This window comes from Cryptotermes secundus, unplaced genomic scaffold, assembly GCF_002891405.2.
Source record: "Cryptotermes secundus unplaced genomic scaffold, Csec_1.0 scaffold843, whole genome shotgun sequence".
NCBI classification, from domain to species: domain Eukaryota; kingdom Metazoa; phylum Arthropoda; class Insecta; order Blattodea; family Kalotermitidae; genus Cryptotermes; species Cryptotermes secundus.
Window position 1 is genome coordinate 535,838 of NW_019731994.1, and position 16,507 is coordinate 552,344.

Sequence of the window (16,507 nt, forward strand, 5' to 3'; positions counted from 1 at the left end):
CCTCCATCTTCAGGGTAGAAGAAAAAGTATAAGAAATCTGCAAGCGACAAGACCGTGAGAACGGTAAAAGCAGACTGGAAATAACACAGCTGTGTGTGAGCAGAGAGGGAAGGGGGGAAGGGCAAGTATACAAGTGAAAGCAGTGGTGAGGGAGGGGCAGGGGAAGGGAGCTGGGGCAAGCGTGGTTTTGTGTACGGGAGAGTAAAGTAAGGTTAAAGGCTGGGCTCTAAACCGTAAGCTGAGGGGGGGGGGGTTGTTATGTTGGTTGGTCATGGCCTTGTGGCCTTCTGGATCTGGCGTCATATCCCGGTGGGGGTTTTTTAAGAGAACAGATAAGAGGTTTCCAAGACTTGCTGAGACGAAACCCCTCCTCTCTGTTCATATTCCCTGGATGCAGTTCGATCTCAATGGCTTCCCTAATGATGCGATCCATATAGCGCGTCTTGGTGGCGAGGATGGAGGTATTCTGAAGCTGAATGCGGTGTCCCAGTTCGATGCTGTGTTCAGCTACGGCCGACTTGTCTGGATGTTCGAGACGGATGTGCCGCTGATGCTCCTTCAACCTCGTGTCCACGGAGCGGCCTGTCTGCCCTACCGGGATATGACGCCAGATCCAGAAGGCCACAAGGCCATGACCAACCAACATAACAACCCCCCCCCCTTAGCTTACGGTTTAGAGCCCAGCCTTTAACCTTACTTTACTCTCCCGTACACAAAACCACGCTTGCCCCAGCTCCCTTCCCCTGCCCCTCCCTCACCACTGCTTTCACTTGTATACTTGCCCTTCCCCCCTTCCCTCTCTGCTCACACACAGCTGTGTTATTTCCAGTCTGCTTTTACCGTTCTCACGGTCTTGTCGCTTGCAGATTTCTTATACTTTTTCTTCTACCCTGAAGATGGAGGCGATACGTTCCTCCGAAACGTCGGTTAACACCACATATACACGGTGCCAAATCCCAGAAGACTGCTTTCTTCATAGTCACCGCCGTGAAAGCCTCAAATCTTACATAGTTAAATATAAGTTTAATTTAACTGGATTTTACTTTAAAGATCATCAGTACAACTTTTTGGGTGTCTGGTATTTATTCAAAATCGCTATACGTAACGACCTTTGGCCTTCATCAGTTAGTACATCATCAGTAAGTCTCATCGTTGAATTGTTGCTATTTGTCTACCTTACTTAATAATGGCTTCAGTTTTTCCAACAAGTTTACACTTTTTTTTCACTTGTTAAAATTCTTGTCATGTGCTCTGAGTATTCTGACGGAAGGATGAAATAGTTGCTGTAAAGTCGAAAAGTAAAAAGTGGAAATTAAAAGTAATTATAGCAATTATCTTACAGATAGCATGAAACCACTCTAGACGTAAGTCATACCACTTGCCTGCCGAAATTCGAACCCAGCACCTCCCCAATGCGAACTTTGCCGTTACATCAGTCGGCTCGTTACCCCGTTTAGAGCTATTTCACATCTCCATAAACAGTTCTTCTAAAATCCATTTTAATGTTATCCTGTCCTCTCATTTTTACTCTGCCTGGTTGTATGCTTGCTTTCTTCCTTTACATTCGAGCTACATGGCCGACCCATCGCTACACGGAGCAAACAGACGAGCCGATATGGCAAGCCCCTGTTATCGTCTGTAGTCCGCATAACGCAAAAAGTAACAACAGAGAAAATCCCTCTTCGCCACAAAATTAATTTCCTCGTCATAAAAAATTAAATGTGGGTGGATTTTAAAATCCAGAGGCTAGAGGCGGCTTCCTGACTCGTTCAAATCCCGGTAATTAAAATGCTTTATCCGCAATTAGCAGCCGTGCCCAGCTCCGCGCAAGAGCGGCCTAAGTACAGACATACCATGCAGGAGTATAGAGGGCGTTGGTGGCTTTCTTAGCCTCGACACTAGGCGTGCCGCAGAGCCGTGGTGAAGCGATGTGGTTCGCAATTTGAACACTGGCCGTCCAGTTTCTTATGTACGAGCAGTCTAATGATGTGTGCATGTAGCATGAATGGTGGAACTAAAAAGCGGAGACTGGTACTGAGTCATTGTACTCATGAACTGACATACACTTAATAATAACAGTAATAGTGATGGTGGTTGCTCTCCTTATCAGCGTCACAACATACAGTAGCTAAATTTTATAGACGGGGTAATATACAGAGCGAAAAACTGAAGTTCAGTCGTGTAATTATAAAGAAATTGGGAATGAGGTTTCAAATCGCACCAAAAAGCTCTGCTTCAGTAAGCACAGAGTGGGGGGAGTGGAGGTATATCTCCACCATTCTTGGCCTCGGCACACTAGATGGAGAGGAGTAGCCAGCTTCATGCCCCTGTCGCTTTGACCCCGGGAAAATGGTCCCCGTTACCCATTGGATAGGAGGCTGGGTAGGACCGAGAGCCAGTCTAGATGCTGTAGAGAAGATAAAGATCTTACCCCTGCCGGGAATCGAACCCCGGCTTTCCAATCGATAGCCGATCGCTATACCGACTGAGCTATCAGTGCGTAACATTTCTTGCTGTCCTCTGTTAAGTCCGGTGTATAAAACAGAGAAGTTACATTTCTGTTGGGCGCGTTTGCAGCTCCGCCGAGACGGTCAGTTCATCCGCTTGTCCGCACGGACGAGATAGAAAACAGCTCAACGGATTTGAATTACATTTTATATTGGTGACAGGTTAAAATGTTGTCTAGCACGCTAAGTTGTGATTTAAATCCGACAAGCTGTGCAGCCACTTCGCATGAAGACCGACCTGCGTTGCTGCGCGCATCTCGCCAAGTGTTTGTCGGGGGGGGGGGATGAAGCATGCGTTTGCTGCTCAGTGCACTTCGACACGGAGATGCCGTGCCCATATCCATCAGTGAACGGAATCGCAGTTAGGAGGGCAAGAAGAATCATCCAGGCTACTAATTTGCGGGACATGCGGTAGTTGGTTGAGACACTATTCTACAAGCCGGAAGGTCGCGGGTTCGTTTCCCTATCAGATCATTGGATTTTTCAGTTGACTTAAACCTTCCAACTGCACTGTGACCCTGGGGTCAACTCAGCCTGAAGCATAAATGTGTACGAGGAACCTTCCTGGGGGTAAGGTAAGGCTGAGAGTTTCACTCCCATCTGTGAGCGGATTGTCTTGAAAATGTGGGAGCCTCGGTGTCTCACAATCCTATCGGCCGCCACGGCCTCTTATAGGGATAGCTTTACCTTTTTACCACTAATTTGCTTTCGTTTAGTGAGTGCAACAACAGCGGAACCTTAATTTCTTTTCATCTTTCTCCCACTTTGGAGCATAGAATTGATTTCTCAGTTTCATTGATCATTTTACAGTCGGTAGGACTCCTTGGACGGGTGATCAGCTCGTCGCAAGGCCTCTAACTAAACACAGGACAACACAAACACAGACCAAACATCAATGCCTTGTGCGGGATTCGAACCCACGATCCCGGCTTCTAAGAGAAGGAAGACAGAACATGCCTTAGACCGCTCGGCTACCGTGAGTGGCGGAAACTTACTACTGAACTGCTGGTCACTCAGTCAGTGTACGGTTCTGACCGCTTGCCAGTTTCAATGAGTCTCAGTAGATCTGTCTTCTGCGATATAGCGCCGGAAATAGAACTCTTCATAACCTCCGGTGTCGGAACCTTAAGTCCTATCATCACGTAATAGTAAATAGTTTCATATGAATGTAATGTTTCTTCCTATTCTAAGTGTCCAGTTCATCGTAGCCTTGATCATTCCGTTTGTGATTGCCTCCGCTGGTCTGCGTGACCTCGCACTTGTGCGCAACAGACTGCGCAGCAAATCTTGGGCACAGCCGCTCAGCAACCCGACACAAAGGTGGCTAAAATCAACATTAAATAACTAACTATTATTATTTTTTTATTGTTAGTGGGGTGGGACTAAGTCCTTTGTAGTGCAGCCACTTCTGGCCTATTGTACCAGCCCAAGATGATAGGTGAGGGTGATTGTGGAGCAATTGGTGGAATGAAGATTGGCAGGGGAAGCCGAAGTACTCGAAGGAAACCTGCCCCAGCGCCACTTTGTCCACCACAAATCCCACTCGACAAGACACCGGGCTCGAACCCGGGTCGCCGCGGTGGGAAGTCAGCGACTAACCGCTTGAAATATGGCGGGGCCTAAGTAACTAACTAACTGACCCCATGGAGAGGAGTGATTCAGCCTTTCTAGTCGTTCAGCGGGCCAGAAAATCCTCCCCCCCTTTATGAAACCGGCATGTTCATTACCACACCCACAAGAGCCCACCGCTAGTCTCTATCCTGAGTCTGGTATATCCTGAAATATTATGCTGTAGTGTCATATTGTGTGTAAGACAAAGTTTACTGTTATTCAGTCGTCACAAATCTGGTATAAACACATCATATATTGGACTTTAATGGATTCTGACGATGGTGTATGCTGTACAGAACTATAAGCTTTATTTTGGACTCTATCCATCATCTGGTATACAGGTATATAAGACAAGAACCACAACGTTTCGGAGACTGGATCTCGTCCTCAGGTGGATAGGGCAAGATAGACCTACTCAGTTGTGCCCGTTAGAAAGCCACTGGACCAATCCAGTGATTGAGACTAGCTCTTTCAAACGGGCACAACTGAGTAGGTCTATCTTGCCCTATCCACCTGAGNCCAACACACAACCACATGAACTTAAGGTCACAGGAAGAATCCCACGAAAAACAAGAACTCACACTGGGGAGCACCACCTAAGCATCTAGTAACACAAAGCAAAATGAGAAAAAAAAATATATATATTTATACTTTTTAACATATAAGTCAATTTTAATTCAAATTAGAATATTTTAATATTTTTTATATTTTATATATTAATATTTAATACATTTTATAACATAAGGACATTACAGAAATAACAAAACCATACAACGCACCCCCAATGTGTAAACACTGCAGTGTAGGGAGGTATAGCAGGTAGAAAGAAAGGTGATTATAAAGTCTCTAAGTGAAAGATGACAGCCGCAGCAGGCCGAAACATGTACATGCAAACGCTTGCTGTGTGTCCATTCAATAATAATAAAAACTGGTACAAACAGTCCATATCCTTACATTCTATTTCCTTAAGATCCGTTTTAATATTAGCCTTCCGTCTATGTCTAAGTCTTCGAACTGTTCTCTTTTTTTTTTTCTTTTTTTTTTCCTGTTTTTCCAGATTTCTTGTCCTGTACTATATCACCCACTCGTGCAACTGTCAGCTTCTGTTCACTGGACCCGCTCGCACAAATAGTGTTTTGTAGGCCATTTCTAAACTAAACGTGACGCTCTCTCTACGATTGTGACGTAACGAATAGCTGTTAATTTAGCGCGATGAATCTGATGAACTTGAGTGAACGAGGAAACTGCAGCCAGACACACGAGCGGCAGAGCCCCCTGCTGTCTTGAAGAGCTTGAGCTGTCCTCATTGTCAGCAATTATTACATCGACCATCAATATCAACGGCCAAACTGACTCCCCCGGGAAGGTAAGCATTCCCGGCGTACAGACGTCGGCATGAAGCCCGAGCGAGTCTTGTAGCCGCGCGCGATGCAACCTGCTGCTCACAGTATGGTCACCACTGTACCATAATGACGTTACAGGGACTCGCGCGCCACCTGGTGCCAATTCTGTGAGTTATCCTCCTTAATTATTCAGTAATGATCTCTGCGAAAAAATTGAGATAAATTAGTTTTGGAGGCCATAATCCTGTTACGCAGGCAGCTTCTGTAGTGGGGGGGGGGGATGTACAGCTGCTACATGTGACGGACGGACAGGCAGACGGCGCGCGCCTCGGTGTCTTAACCTGTCACACCGCTGGTCATCCCGTTACATCATCCGAGATCCGCCTTAGCGTCGCCCTAAGTGGCTTCCTTGCTCGCGTCGCTCTGAGGTCAACATCTGTCTCGACGTCACCCCCTAATTTTCTGACCCCATTATCGGCAGAATTAGAAGGATTACTGCATACTCTCATGCAAAACCCGAAAGGGGAGCATGATTAGGGGCTGCAGGAATCTCCAGAGACCTCGCGGTGACGTCATGCGAGTGTTGACGGATGGAACATAACACTGCAGGTGTCCGCCATGTCCGGGAAGTGTACTTACAGGGGTGTGTGGGGGTGAATGGGTAGTCCAGCGACGGCAGCCTCGGGGTCGTGGAGGGATGCAGCGAGGGTGGGCAGTGGTAGCAGAACATGCTCCGGTGCCCCGCTATCTGTAACATGAAACATGACATGATAAGGTACTGTCCCAATTCAATCCATGTTACGTAACTCAGCACTTACTCCCTTAGCATGAACGGAATTTTTCTGTTCACCCCAGTGCCCAGACTGGCTCTGGGGTCCATTCAGTCTCCTATGCGACGGGCACCTGGGCTCTTTCCATGGGGGTAAGGCGGCTGCAGTTTAAAGCTGATCGCTCACCTCCATCTAGTGCCGAAGAGAACGCATGGAGCTATACCTCAACCCCCCACACTTCTTTGTGGAGGGATGTTTAATCACGTAGGGACAGCTTTACGTGTTGTCACTATAGTGTTACGTCCCTTTGTTTCCAGTGCCCATTGTCGAGAGTTCTAAATCTCCTAAACTCTTGCAACTTTTGGACTTTTTCTTGTCTCGCTTTGTTTGAGGAAATATAATTTCGTAATCTAGCTCTGTTGCCATCATGTCAAATTATGAAACCGGCTGATCTTTGTAACGGACAACCACTTTGTTTTCTGTGAGGTATGAATTGATTTCTTTTGTTACTAGTTAGACGAACACCAGGCTTCAGAGGGCTAAGAGACCGTGGGCACATATGTTTTTCTCGGCACTCAGCACTGAATTGCCGTTAAAAGACAAAACAAAATGTAAAATTTTCAGTTCGAATCCGGGCCCTGTGAGTAGCGCGTGTCCGTACGGACGCATCTAAGCCTCGGACTGCAAAGGCTGCTACATCCATTCCAATGTTTGTTCATTTTATTAGCTTTCCATTCTTCAGAAGGGCTGTAGTTTTCTGCGCGGTCCGGCATTCTGTTTGAATTAGCATCAAAGCGGGGCCCCGGGAGCGCAAAACGTAGACATTTCATAATTCCCCCGTATTTGCTTTGGCCTCGCTGTTTGATTCGATTTGAACTGCTGAACTGTAATCACATTTATAGAGATTTGCAGTTCCTGCTGCGTGCTCTGCCTTGCGCTGTTCTCTTGTCAATATTTCGTATTGTTATTGCAGTACCCGTGGCTGACGGAAAAGTATAGATTCAAGGAATTCGACAAGAAAATGCGAAGGAATATATTTGGAATGAATTAATTGGTGAATGACGAAAATTACACTACGAGAACATTTCTTACAGTTCAGCGTGCAGTGGCACAGTCCGGACAGGAGAGTGGAATGTCCTTTCGATGAGGGAAATGACACACAGGCCTAGTGGAGAAACACTTCGCAAGCCTGAGAAGAAATTGGGGGGGGGGGGTTAGGGTAATATTAGAATGGATCACAGACAAGTATATTGTGAGGATGCTAGGTGGACATTATTCTATTTAGGCCATGATGGGTCTCTTCCACGTCCTTTCAAATTCATTGTTCACTAATTACGTCATTCGACACACAATTTTGTGCTATTGAAAGTGTCATCGTTTGGTGGGCTATTTAATAACCAGGGCCCGGATTTGATGACATGTCATCTTTTTTTCCCTTGTATCCTATGCAATGCTCTTAAATATATAAATCTCGGATATGAGCTGCTGGTTACAGAAATGTAAATTTTATAGGTAATTTTTTTGTCATTTTTGGACATTTTTAGGTTTAAGGTCATTTTTTTCATCTTTGGGTTTTTTTGGTAAATATTTGGACTTTTAAGGGTATTTCTTGTCATTTTGGACCATTTTAGGGAATTTTTCTTCATATGTTTTCTGAAATGTGAATAACATGGAAGCGAAGTGTTCTTTCTCTTTCCCTTTAGGTCATTTTTCTGGATTTTTCCGGCTATTTTTTTTAATATTTTCAGGTCATCAAAATCCGGGCCCTGCATATTATGTTTTTTGGTCATATTTTAGGTCATTTTCTGAAATTTTTCGGTCATTTTTTAAATATTTTCAGGTCATCAAAATCCGGGCCCTGCATATTATGTTTTTTGGTCATATTTTAGGTCATTTTCTGAAATTTTTCGGTCATTTTTTAAATATTTTCAGGTCATCAAAATCCGGGCCCTCTTAATAACACTTTCAGTATCTATAGCGTTGGGACGTAGGATAATGAACGATAATTGGGAAGGATTTGGAAGGGAACGGTCCTGGCCTAACACTACACGTATCCATTATAATCCCCCCATTCCCCGAAAGGGACTGAGGGGAACCACAAAATAACTCGGCCGGGATTCAAACCAAGTACCTCCTGAACAGAATCGCTACCCCAACCCCCCAGCCCATTCGGTGAACATGATATCAAATGCTAAACGTGCTGAATGTATTCATCTCGTTATTAGTCACTTAGTTGCACCCAAGTTGTGTATTTGCGAGAGGTACGTAAATGTTCAGCGTGACTGGCAAACTGTAGCAGTGACCCTGTGATGGCACGCAAGAGTCACGCAAAGTGATATATGCCACGATCCTTCGGAACCACAAATATTTGTTGCAAACCCTGAGAAGAAGAAAACATTTTCAAGACGTAGACATAAATGTGACGATAATATTCAAATGGATCTTAAACAAATATAATGTGAATAATGCATTGCAAGAGATTATAACAAAACAAGTTGACTTAAGGTAAAATTTATGATTCGCATTCACGAGGCGTTTCTTTCGAATCTTAACCCGAAAACAGTCTATTCTGACTTAAGTGTCTCGTAGTTTTCCTCAGTCCCTCCATGGAAATGTCTGCAAATCACCTTCAGTGAGGCCACTACCGCTTACTTTCACATCCTTTCCAATTCATTGTTCACTAGTCACCCAATCACTTGACGCTATATTTTATAAGTAGCAACGTCATTAAACAAACTACAGGCAAGCAAACAGAAACAGGATTGGAAAGCGCGAACTGCAGATTGCTCGCGGCCGCAAGCAAAGTGGAGTGTTCTGTGTGTGGCTGCACACCGGAACTGCTCAACAAATTGGAGCCAAGTCTCCCACGGTCACAGAGACATAAGGCGTTCTTTGCATTCTCTATAGAAAGCCTAACGCTAGAGCTGTGGTGGCCGTGTCTGGAACCGACGCGGTGGCTGCGGGACCCGTCTCCTAGCAACCGCCTAATTATCATCGCTAAGTGGCTGACTCATGCACGTGTCAAAGGTCGCGTGTCCTGGGGTGATGGCCGCCACTTGGCGGGGGCGGGTGACCAAATGAAACGCCAGGGAGGGAGAGCGTACAACATACTTATTATTCAGTTTGGTCATCCCTAACCGGGCCGGGCCACGCATCAATTGTGCTAATAGAATCTTCTCGTTGAGCAGCTGCTCCTTGCACGGCGCACAAACAGTTGACACTCGGCGTGACGTCGTCATCTTGACGGTCTGTTAATGGGTTCAAACATATGGTTATGGCTCGGTGTCCGCAGCCTCGTCTGTGAAGGCAAGGGCCTAATGTTGCGCACACCACATCTCTACATGTTCTGGCTTTTCCGAGATGTGAGCATGTGACCCGGCTGCAGGTGAGGTGGACAATGCTTAGGTTTTCGTCGAGGGATAATATTAAAGCAGGTCTTAGGAAAACATCAGCTTTTATGTTCTCACTGTGGTGAGCATTAAAATTGTGGTCTTCTGGGATATGAAGCCATGTAGACTAGTATATAGATACCGAAGTTTCGGAGGGACATTCCGCCTCCATCTTCAGGTTATAAGAAAACGGGGAGAACAGGCCTCTCCCAAAAGTTGGCATTCGTCTACCAGGTGGCGCATCTTAGAAAAGTCGGAATCTATGGAAAATGAATTCTAGAGTGTCAGAGGTACTACTGACTTCAACGGCCGAGTCGCCTGGTCTGTTAATGCGAGGCGGATTCGCAGCAGATCGCCTGTTCATATCTCACCGCGTGCATGAGAGCATTCCATGTGTTAGACTTCACTGGGTTCTCCAAGGTGGCCGCAGGACATCCCCTGATGACGTACAGACGTAGCATTGATTCCATTACAGCGTCCCTACACAATACGATTTCCAAATTGGCATAAATTCAGTGTGGAAACTCGATATGCCATCGCAAGGCAGGACTCGTTAGCCAACTTAACCCAATCAGTAATGTTTGAAGAACAGTTTCTTCGGTACGTCGCCAGTGTAAATGCACCGCTTTAAGAGGTTAGGCTCAGTCTATTTATTATTTACCGATGATGAATCATTTGTATCGATGTGACGGATTGTTATTAAATTTAGTAACAAGTAATTCGTTCCGAACGTGGCGACGATGCTTGTGAGGCAGCCGTCACCTAGTTACGTACCCGTGTCCTTGTAGGCCTGCAGGTTTCAGTTGACCAAACGATCGAGTCCCTGCAGGGGCAAGGTATGCTTCACTTATCTAAAGGGTTCAGACCAGCTCTGGGGCCGACAGCCTTCTATGGACTGGTATCGGGGATCTTTCCTCTGGAATGAAGCGACTGGCTCTTAAAGGATACTGACCACTCACCTCAGTCTAGTGCCGACAAATGTGAGAAACCAAAACTTCATTCTTTCTCTTGTCTTCATGGCGTGATGTGTAATTAAGCACGAGAACAACTTGATTTTCTAACTTTACTGCCTTAAGTGGAACTGAAGTGCGTCTTCTTTGAAGTTCCAATTTTAAGTCTGTCAACGTGTTAAGTGCGGCATATGTTCCAGTCTTGCATTAGTCTGTAAGCCGCAGCTTATTCGACCCTGAAGTTGGAAGCGATATGTTCCTCCGAAAATTCGGTTGACTTCCAACGAACCCCCGCTGTGAGAACTTGAGATCCTACGCTTTATTAACTTTTTGCACTGTTTGCTTTGCATTGGTGAGGGTAATTAAATATTCTGAAGGCGATATGACCTCCAGTAGCATAACATTCATACCGGATTTTATAAAAGAGTACACAACGAACGGCATTGCGTGTGTAAGCTGTGAGTCACGAAGTGTTGCCTGCGTGCTACAGGATCCTCTGCCTTTACGAAACTCACGGGTTCATCGCCGTGTTGACAACAGCCTCTCATTATGTCCATTTCACTCCATGCCACATTTTTGCTAGGTTACATTTCAATATTACGTCCCACCTACGCCTAGGTTTCATTAGCGGTCAGCCCTCCCTAGAATTTCCAAATTAAGTTTTCTATACATTTCTCATCTGTCCCGTGCATGCTACATGCCCTCCCATGTCATCCTCCTGTCCCTTCCTTCCTCGGTATGCCAATTGTGGTCTTGTGGGTTAAGACAGTCTGTAACCTACCAGACTAAGCGGCCTCCGTAGTCTAGGGGTAACGTTCCCAGCTCATGACTCAAGGTACGTGGGATCAAACCCGGCGGAGGTCGTGGAATTTTTAAGGGCGGAAAAATTCAGGGAACAAGTCCTCCAGGAGGGACTTTAAGCCGTGGGTCCCGTGTCGTAGCTTTACGGCACGTAAAAGAACCTCATGTCTCAAGGAGAACTCTGAGCTAAATTGAAGGACATTCCCCGCCCAACAATAGTCTCTAACGCCTCTGGTAGATGGGGGAAGCATCTAGATACCGCTGAGCCAGTAGAGGCCGAACTCGCTTGCTGGGTCGGGACTGATGGCACGCACCAGTACCGGTAGGGTATATAGAGACTGGTAGAATATCACAGGGGGACATACAATAGATCAAACTGGTCGCGGTGCATGGGGAAACCCACCCCCTCCAATAATAATAATAATAATAAAATAACCTACCAGACTGCAGGGTGTCACAAGTCGCAACACTGCGATATGAATCATTGCCACCTCAAGACCGCAGATCTCACAACCTCAGTTTATGTTCTTTGTTAGAGGGAGATACCAAATGTCATATTCATACAAAACATCAGATAAATTTAGAGATTCAGGCGTTCTTTACAAAGCAAATGAAGGAACACCTTGCGTGGAGGTCATGTCTGTCCGTCTGTCTGACATTAGCATCAGCGCCTAAATCGCCAGGCTGATTTCTGTTTAAATTCGACTTTCACTGGAAGTTGTAGGTCAACGGCAGTTATGGAGAGTTCTGTCTTCTGCTACACCCCTTGTCAGCCATACTGAGCAAGTGCAAGGTTTGAGGGGACCTCTCCAAGTAGGACATAGACCGCTTTGCAGATTTTCTGCAACTGCCGCAAGTGAGCTCAATAACTGCAAAGAACGCCGCTTTACTACATAAAGCAGGCCTGCACTCTTTCGAGTCCTGTTACATCTGTTTGAGACAACGGATGCAAGCATCCCGAACTGAGTGGCAACAAACATTCCCAGCTTGAATTTCCTGCGGACTCTAATTTCCATTTGTCGCTGCCGTTCAGTCAACAGCTACACCTATAATTTTGGGTTGTGTTTATCCAGCCACCCCCCACCCCTGCCAGCCGGCACTTGGACAGCAAATAATTATCAGCGATAGACCCTATTAACATTTTTTAAACCAATTTGTAACTCACCGCAATGTTTGCTGTAACGAAGAATTAATTATCGAAAATAATTATTTGTTCAAATCCCTGTACAGGGCAATAAGGGCACATGTCCTCTCTTGAACGTGGGATGTTCATTCTTTAAAAAGAATTGAGAACATCTGCACTTGTACAGGCTGAGGTATGAAGGGGCGGTCAGGCGGTCTGGACAGGTGCCCCGATAAACGGCGCGAGTTCACAGAAATGTGCTCCTACCGCTATAAAAACGTGCACATGAGCATAAATTGTTTTCTCAGCGTACTGTATGCTCTGCGTTTCCTAAAGAATGCATCATCATCATTATTAGGACGAGAATTTTGTGTGGACCCTGGTCTTCTTCAGAAACTTCAGCATTTCTTCTAAATTCATAGACACATCCTCCATTTCCTCACTTCTAGGGCCCTGATATCCTGGATCACACCATCCTCACATCTCAGTTTTGGCCCTTCAGTTTTCCTAGCCCGTTCAGGTCTTGTATCAAACAACTTGCCTGGCCTACTATCCTCCACTCGCCTAGTATGTCCAGCCCGGCTTAATCTGTTTACAGGCGTACATTTAGTAATGTTTGACTCATTAAGTAGCTTATACAATTCATGGTTATATCTCTTCCTCCATGTACTCTTACCCTGAACTACTCCAAAAATGCATTCAAATAAATATAATGACCTTTCATCTGCCTTGGATAGCACCCAGATCTCAAGAGGCATATGCTAATACCGGTCTCACATGTGTCTTGTACATCAGCAATTTATATTTCCTAAAGAATTCCGTGTCAGCACTAGGGTCTCCGCCCCGCCTAGCCGCAATCTGGAGTGACATCCAGTGTTAAGCAAGAAGCATGCGGGCTTCACATCAGCTAGGGACTACCGGCAGGACCACCTCAGTACCGGGTACTCGCACTGTGAGGCCACTTCTGCATGCAGAGTTTCCACTGACAGGTGTCCGGTGCAGTTGCTGCCTCTACTTCAGAACAGGATGACGGTGTATCGCGGAGTGGCGCTCATTGAGTTGTGACTTAGGCGTAAGTGGGAGGATAATATTAAAACGGGTCTTAGGGAAATAAGGTGGAAGTACGTGGATTGGGTTCATGTGGCTAAAGATAGAGGCCAATAGTGGGCTCTTTTGAACACGATAATGAACCTTCGGCCTCCATAAAGGGCAAGGAACTTCCTGAATAACTGGGTGACTGTTGGTTTAATTTGCTCTTAGTAGTAGCTGGACAACATGTATCCGTGGTACGTACCATTAACCTGCAACTTGTGATGATGGGACGATCTGACCCTACGTCACATACCTTTGCTCTATTGCTTGTGGTGGTTGGACCCTGTGACGGAGCTCAAGTGCTACATACTTTTCTTTTGCTCCTAACATACAAGTACATTGGTGAAGTATATCGAATTATGACATCTCCTTCATACCGATTTCCGGGATAAACGTGGAGCTGTCAGGCCGCATCATGGCGTTAATTTGCTCTTAATGCAGCAGGTGAAATTAAACCGCGCACAGAGCGAACCAGGGAATCCCCGCTAATTGCCTTAATTTTGATTGCGGGGAGCAATAGCAATTATGTTAATGCGGGCCCAACTGATCTGCGCTTTGCAACCGGAAGAACTCGGCTTGCCTGCGGCAGCTGCGCTCGGTCTTACCCAAAGCTGGAGGCAGTAGGCTCCTGAGAAATGTTGGTACATATCGACCAGACTGCACGGCGTCGCGTCTCAGGAAGCGGTACTGACCACACTCAGAACCTCAAATCTCAACGCGCTTTAGAGGCTGTGTTTTAGCGACGCTGCTGTGATTTTTGTTTCGATGTTAGCGAATTGTTCCTTCCCCTTTGTAGGTAATAAACAGTTTTTAGGGAACAAGATTATCGGGGCATGTTTCCTTTTGAATTACACCTCACTGCATGACTGACTTACCTTCCCTCTCCATACGATGGAGGGTTTGTTGTAACTTAAATTTTATTTTTTAAATTCGTTTAATGGGGGTGGAGTCCAGTTGGGTCCACTCGGCACGGTGGCCACTGATTGGCCTATTGTACCTGCCCCCGGGTGATTATGATGATGGAGAATTTGGTGGAATGAAGATTGGCATGGGAAACCTAAATACTCGGAGAAAAACCCGCCCCAGCGCCACTTTATCCACCACAAATCCCACTTGACCGAACCCGAGCCGCCGCGGTGGGAAGTCAGCGACTGACCGCTTGATCTATGACGCGGCCTCTTCATAGGAGCTGAAGTGTCTGCTGTTCGGCCGGACCGGGTCACAGCAGCCGGAACGTCAGGGATATGCGCTCTTGCAATTGAATAGAAATACTTGTATGTGGAATGCGTATTCCAGTTGCACCCCGAAACTGTACAGCAATGCTTACAGATCACTTTAACAGCCGTCCTTACCGTACACATTGACAGAGTGCGGATAAAATTTTATATCTGTGGGAATCAAAGTTAACGAAAACAAAATCCATTCAAACAACGTTCACGCTTCGAAAAGGCAAATGCCCCCTGATTCAAATAAACCACACTACCATGCAACAAAAAGATCAAGCAAAGTATCTCGGACTTACCTTTGACAGCAAGCTCAACTGGAAACAACATATCCTCACGAAAAGGAAACAAATCGATCAAAAAATCAAAGACCTATACTGGCTCATAGGACAAAAATCTCACCTATCCATTGACAAGCTGCTAATATACAAAGCAGTCATCAAACCAATATGGACATACGGAACCCAGCTCTGGGGATGCGCCAGCAAAACAAATATAGATCTCATCCAACGAACCCAATCAAAAATTCTTCGTCTCATCGTAAACGCACTTTGGTACGTGTCTAACCACACCATTCACACCGACCTCAAAACTCCATACGTCACGGAAGCCATCAAAGAACACAGCATCAACCACTTCAGCAAATTAGCTAACCACCCAAATCCACTGCTCCAGCCACTCTTACTGCATCACGACCACAGAAGAATTGGACGAAAGCGGCCAGAAGATCTAAAGAGCTGAGGGACGCGTCGATGGAAGTGACCCACTCAAGCCACTGAAGTGTACAATTCTTAACTAATTGTACACAAGACAGAAAATTGACTGAAAGATTGTAGTATCTCATTGTCAATAAAGGAGATTAAAAAAAATATCTTTGGGTCCTCTCTGTCAGGTCCGAAATAGGGGGCAGGGAACAAAGAACGAGAATTACGAGGGACCCGCCCAAAATGGCCTACACAGATAGCTCTGCTATTTCGTGTCCTACTTTCAAGCGAGCTAGGCTTGTCTGCTTGACTGCCGTGCAACATATCTTTATGAGTGACTGGTACATGAAGGCAAAGCTATCGTGTAAGATGCCGTGGAGGCCCATATGATTGTGAGACGTCGAGGCTCACATATTTTCTAGACAGTCAGCTCACAGATGGCGGCGAGATTGTCAGCCTTACGCGCCGGCTGCCCTTTACCCCGAAGAAGATTCCTGGTACTCATTTCTATTAGAGGCTGAGTCGATTCCAGGGCCATTGTGCGGCTGGAAGGATTTGGTCCTCATCGGGAATCGAATCCGCGACTTTCCGGCTTGTAACATCTATGTGAAATATGTACAAGGCTGTGTCATAGCTCAGGAGATTGGTCGCCCGCTTCCCACCCCGGCGGCCTGGATTCGATCCCAGGTCAGGTCATATCGGATTTGTGTTGAACAAAGTGGCATTGTGAGTGTTTTTCTCAGAGTATTTCTGTTTCCTCTGCCAATTTTCATTCCACCAATGCTACGTACTCACCTACCATCCGGGGCTGGTACAGTAGGCCCACCAGTGGCTGGTACACCAAGTGGACTCAGTCTCACCTACCATCCGGGGCTGGTACAGTAGGCCCACCAGTGGCTGGTACACCAAGTGGACTCAGTCTCACCTACCATCCGGGGCTGGTACAGTAGGCCCACCAGTGGCTGGTACACCAAGTGGACTCAGTCTCACCTAC

At 46.1% G+C, this 16,507-nt stretch overlaps 1 protein-coding gene across 1 annotated transcript in view; it reads right to left on the reverse strand.

Moving 5' to 3' along the window:
* The window catches only part of LOC111867481 (paired mesoderm homeobox protein 2B), a 69,115-nt gene that overhangs the window by 49,244 nt on the left and 3,364 nt on the right, over positions 1-16,507 (reverse strand). Inside the window, exon 2 of the mRNA XM_023857402.2 lies at positions 6,101-6,209. Coding sequence (XP_023713170.1) covers positions 6,101-6,191 — 91 coding nt within the window. The 5' untranslated portion in view covers positions 6,192-6,209. The remainder of the gene's footprint in view (positions 1-6,100; positions 6,210-16,507) is intronic.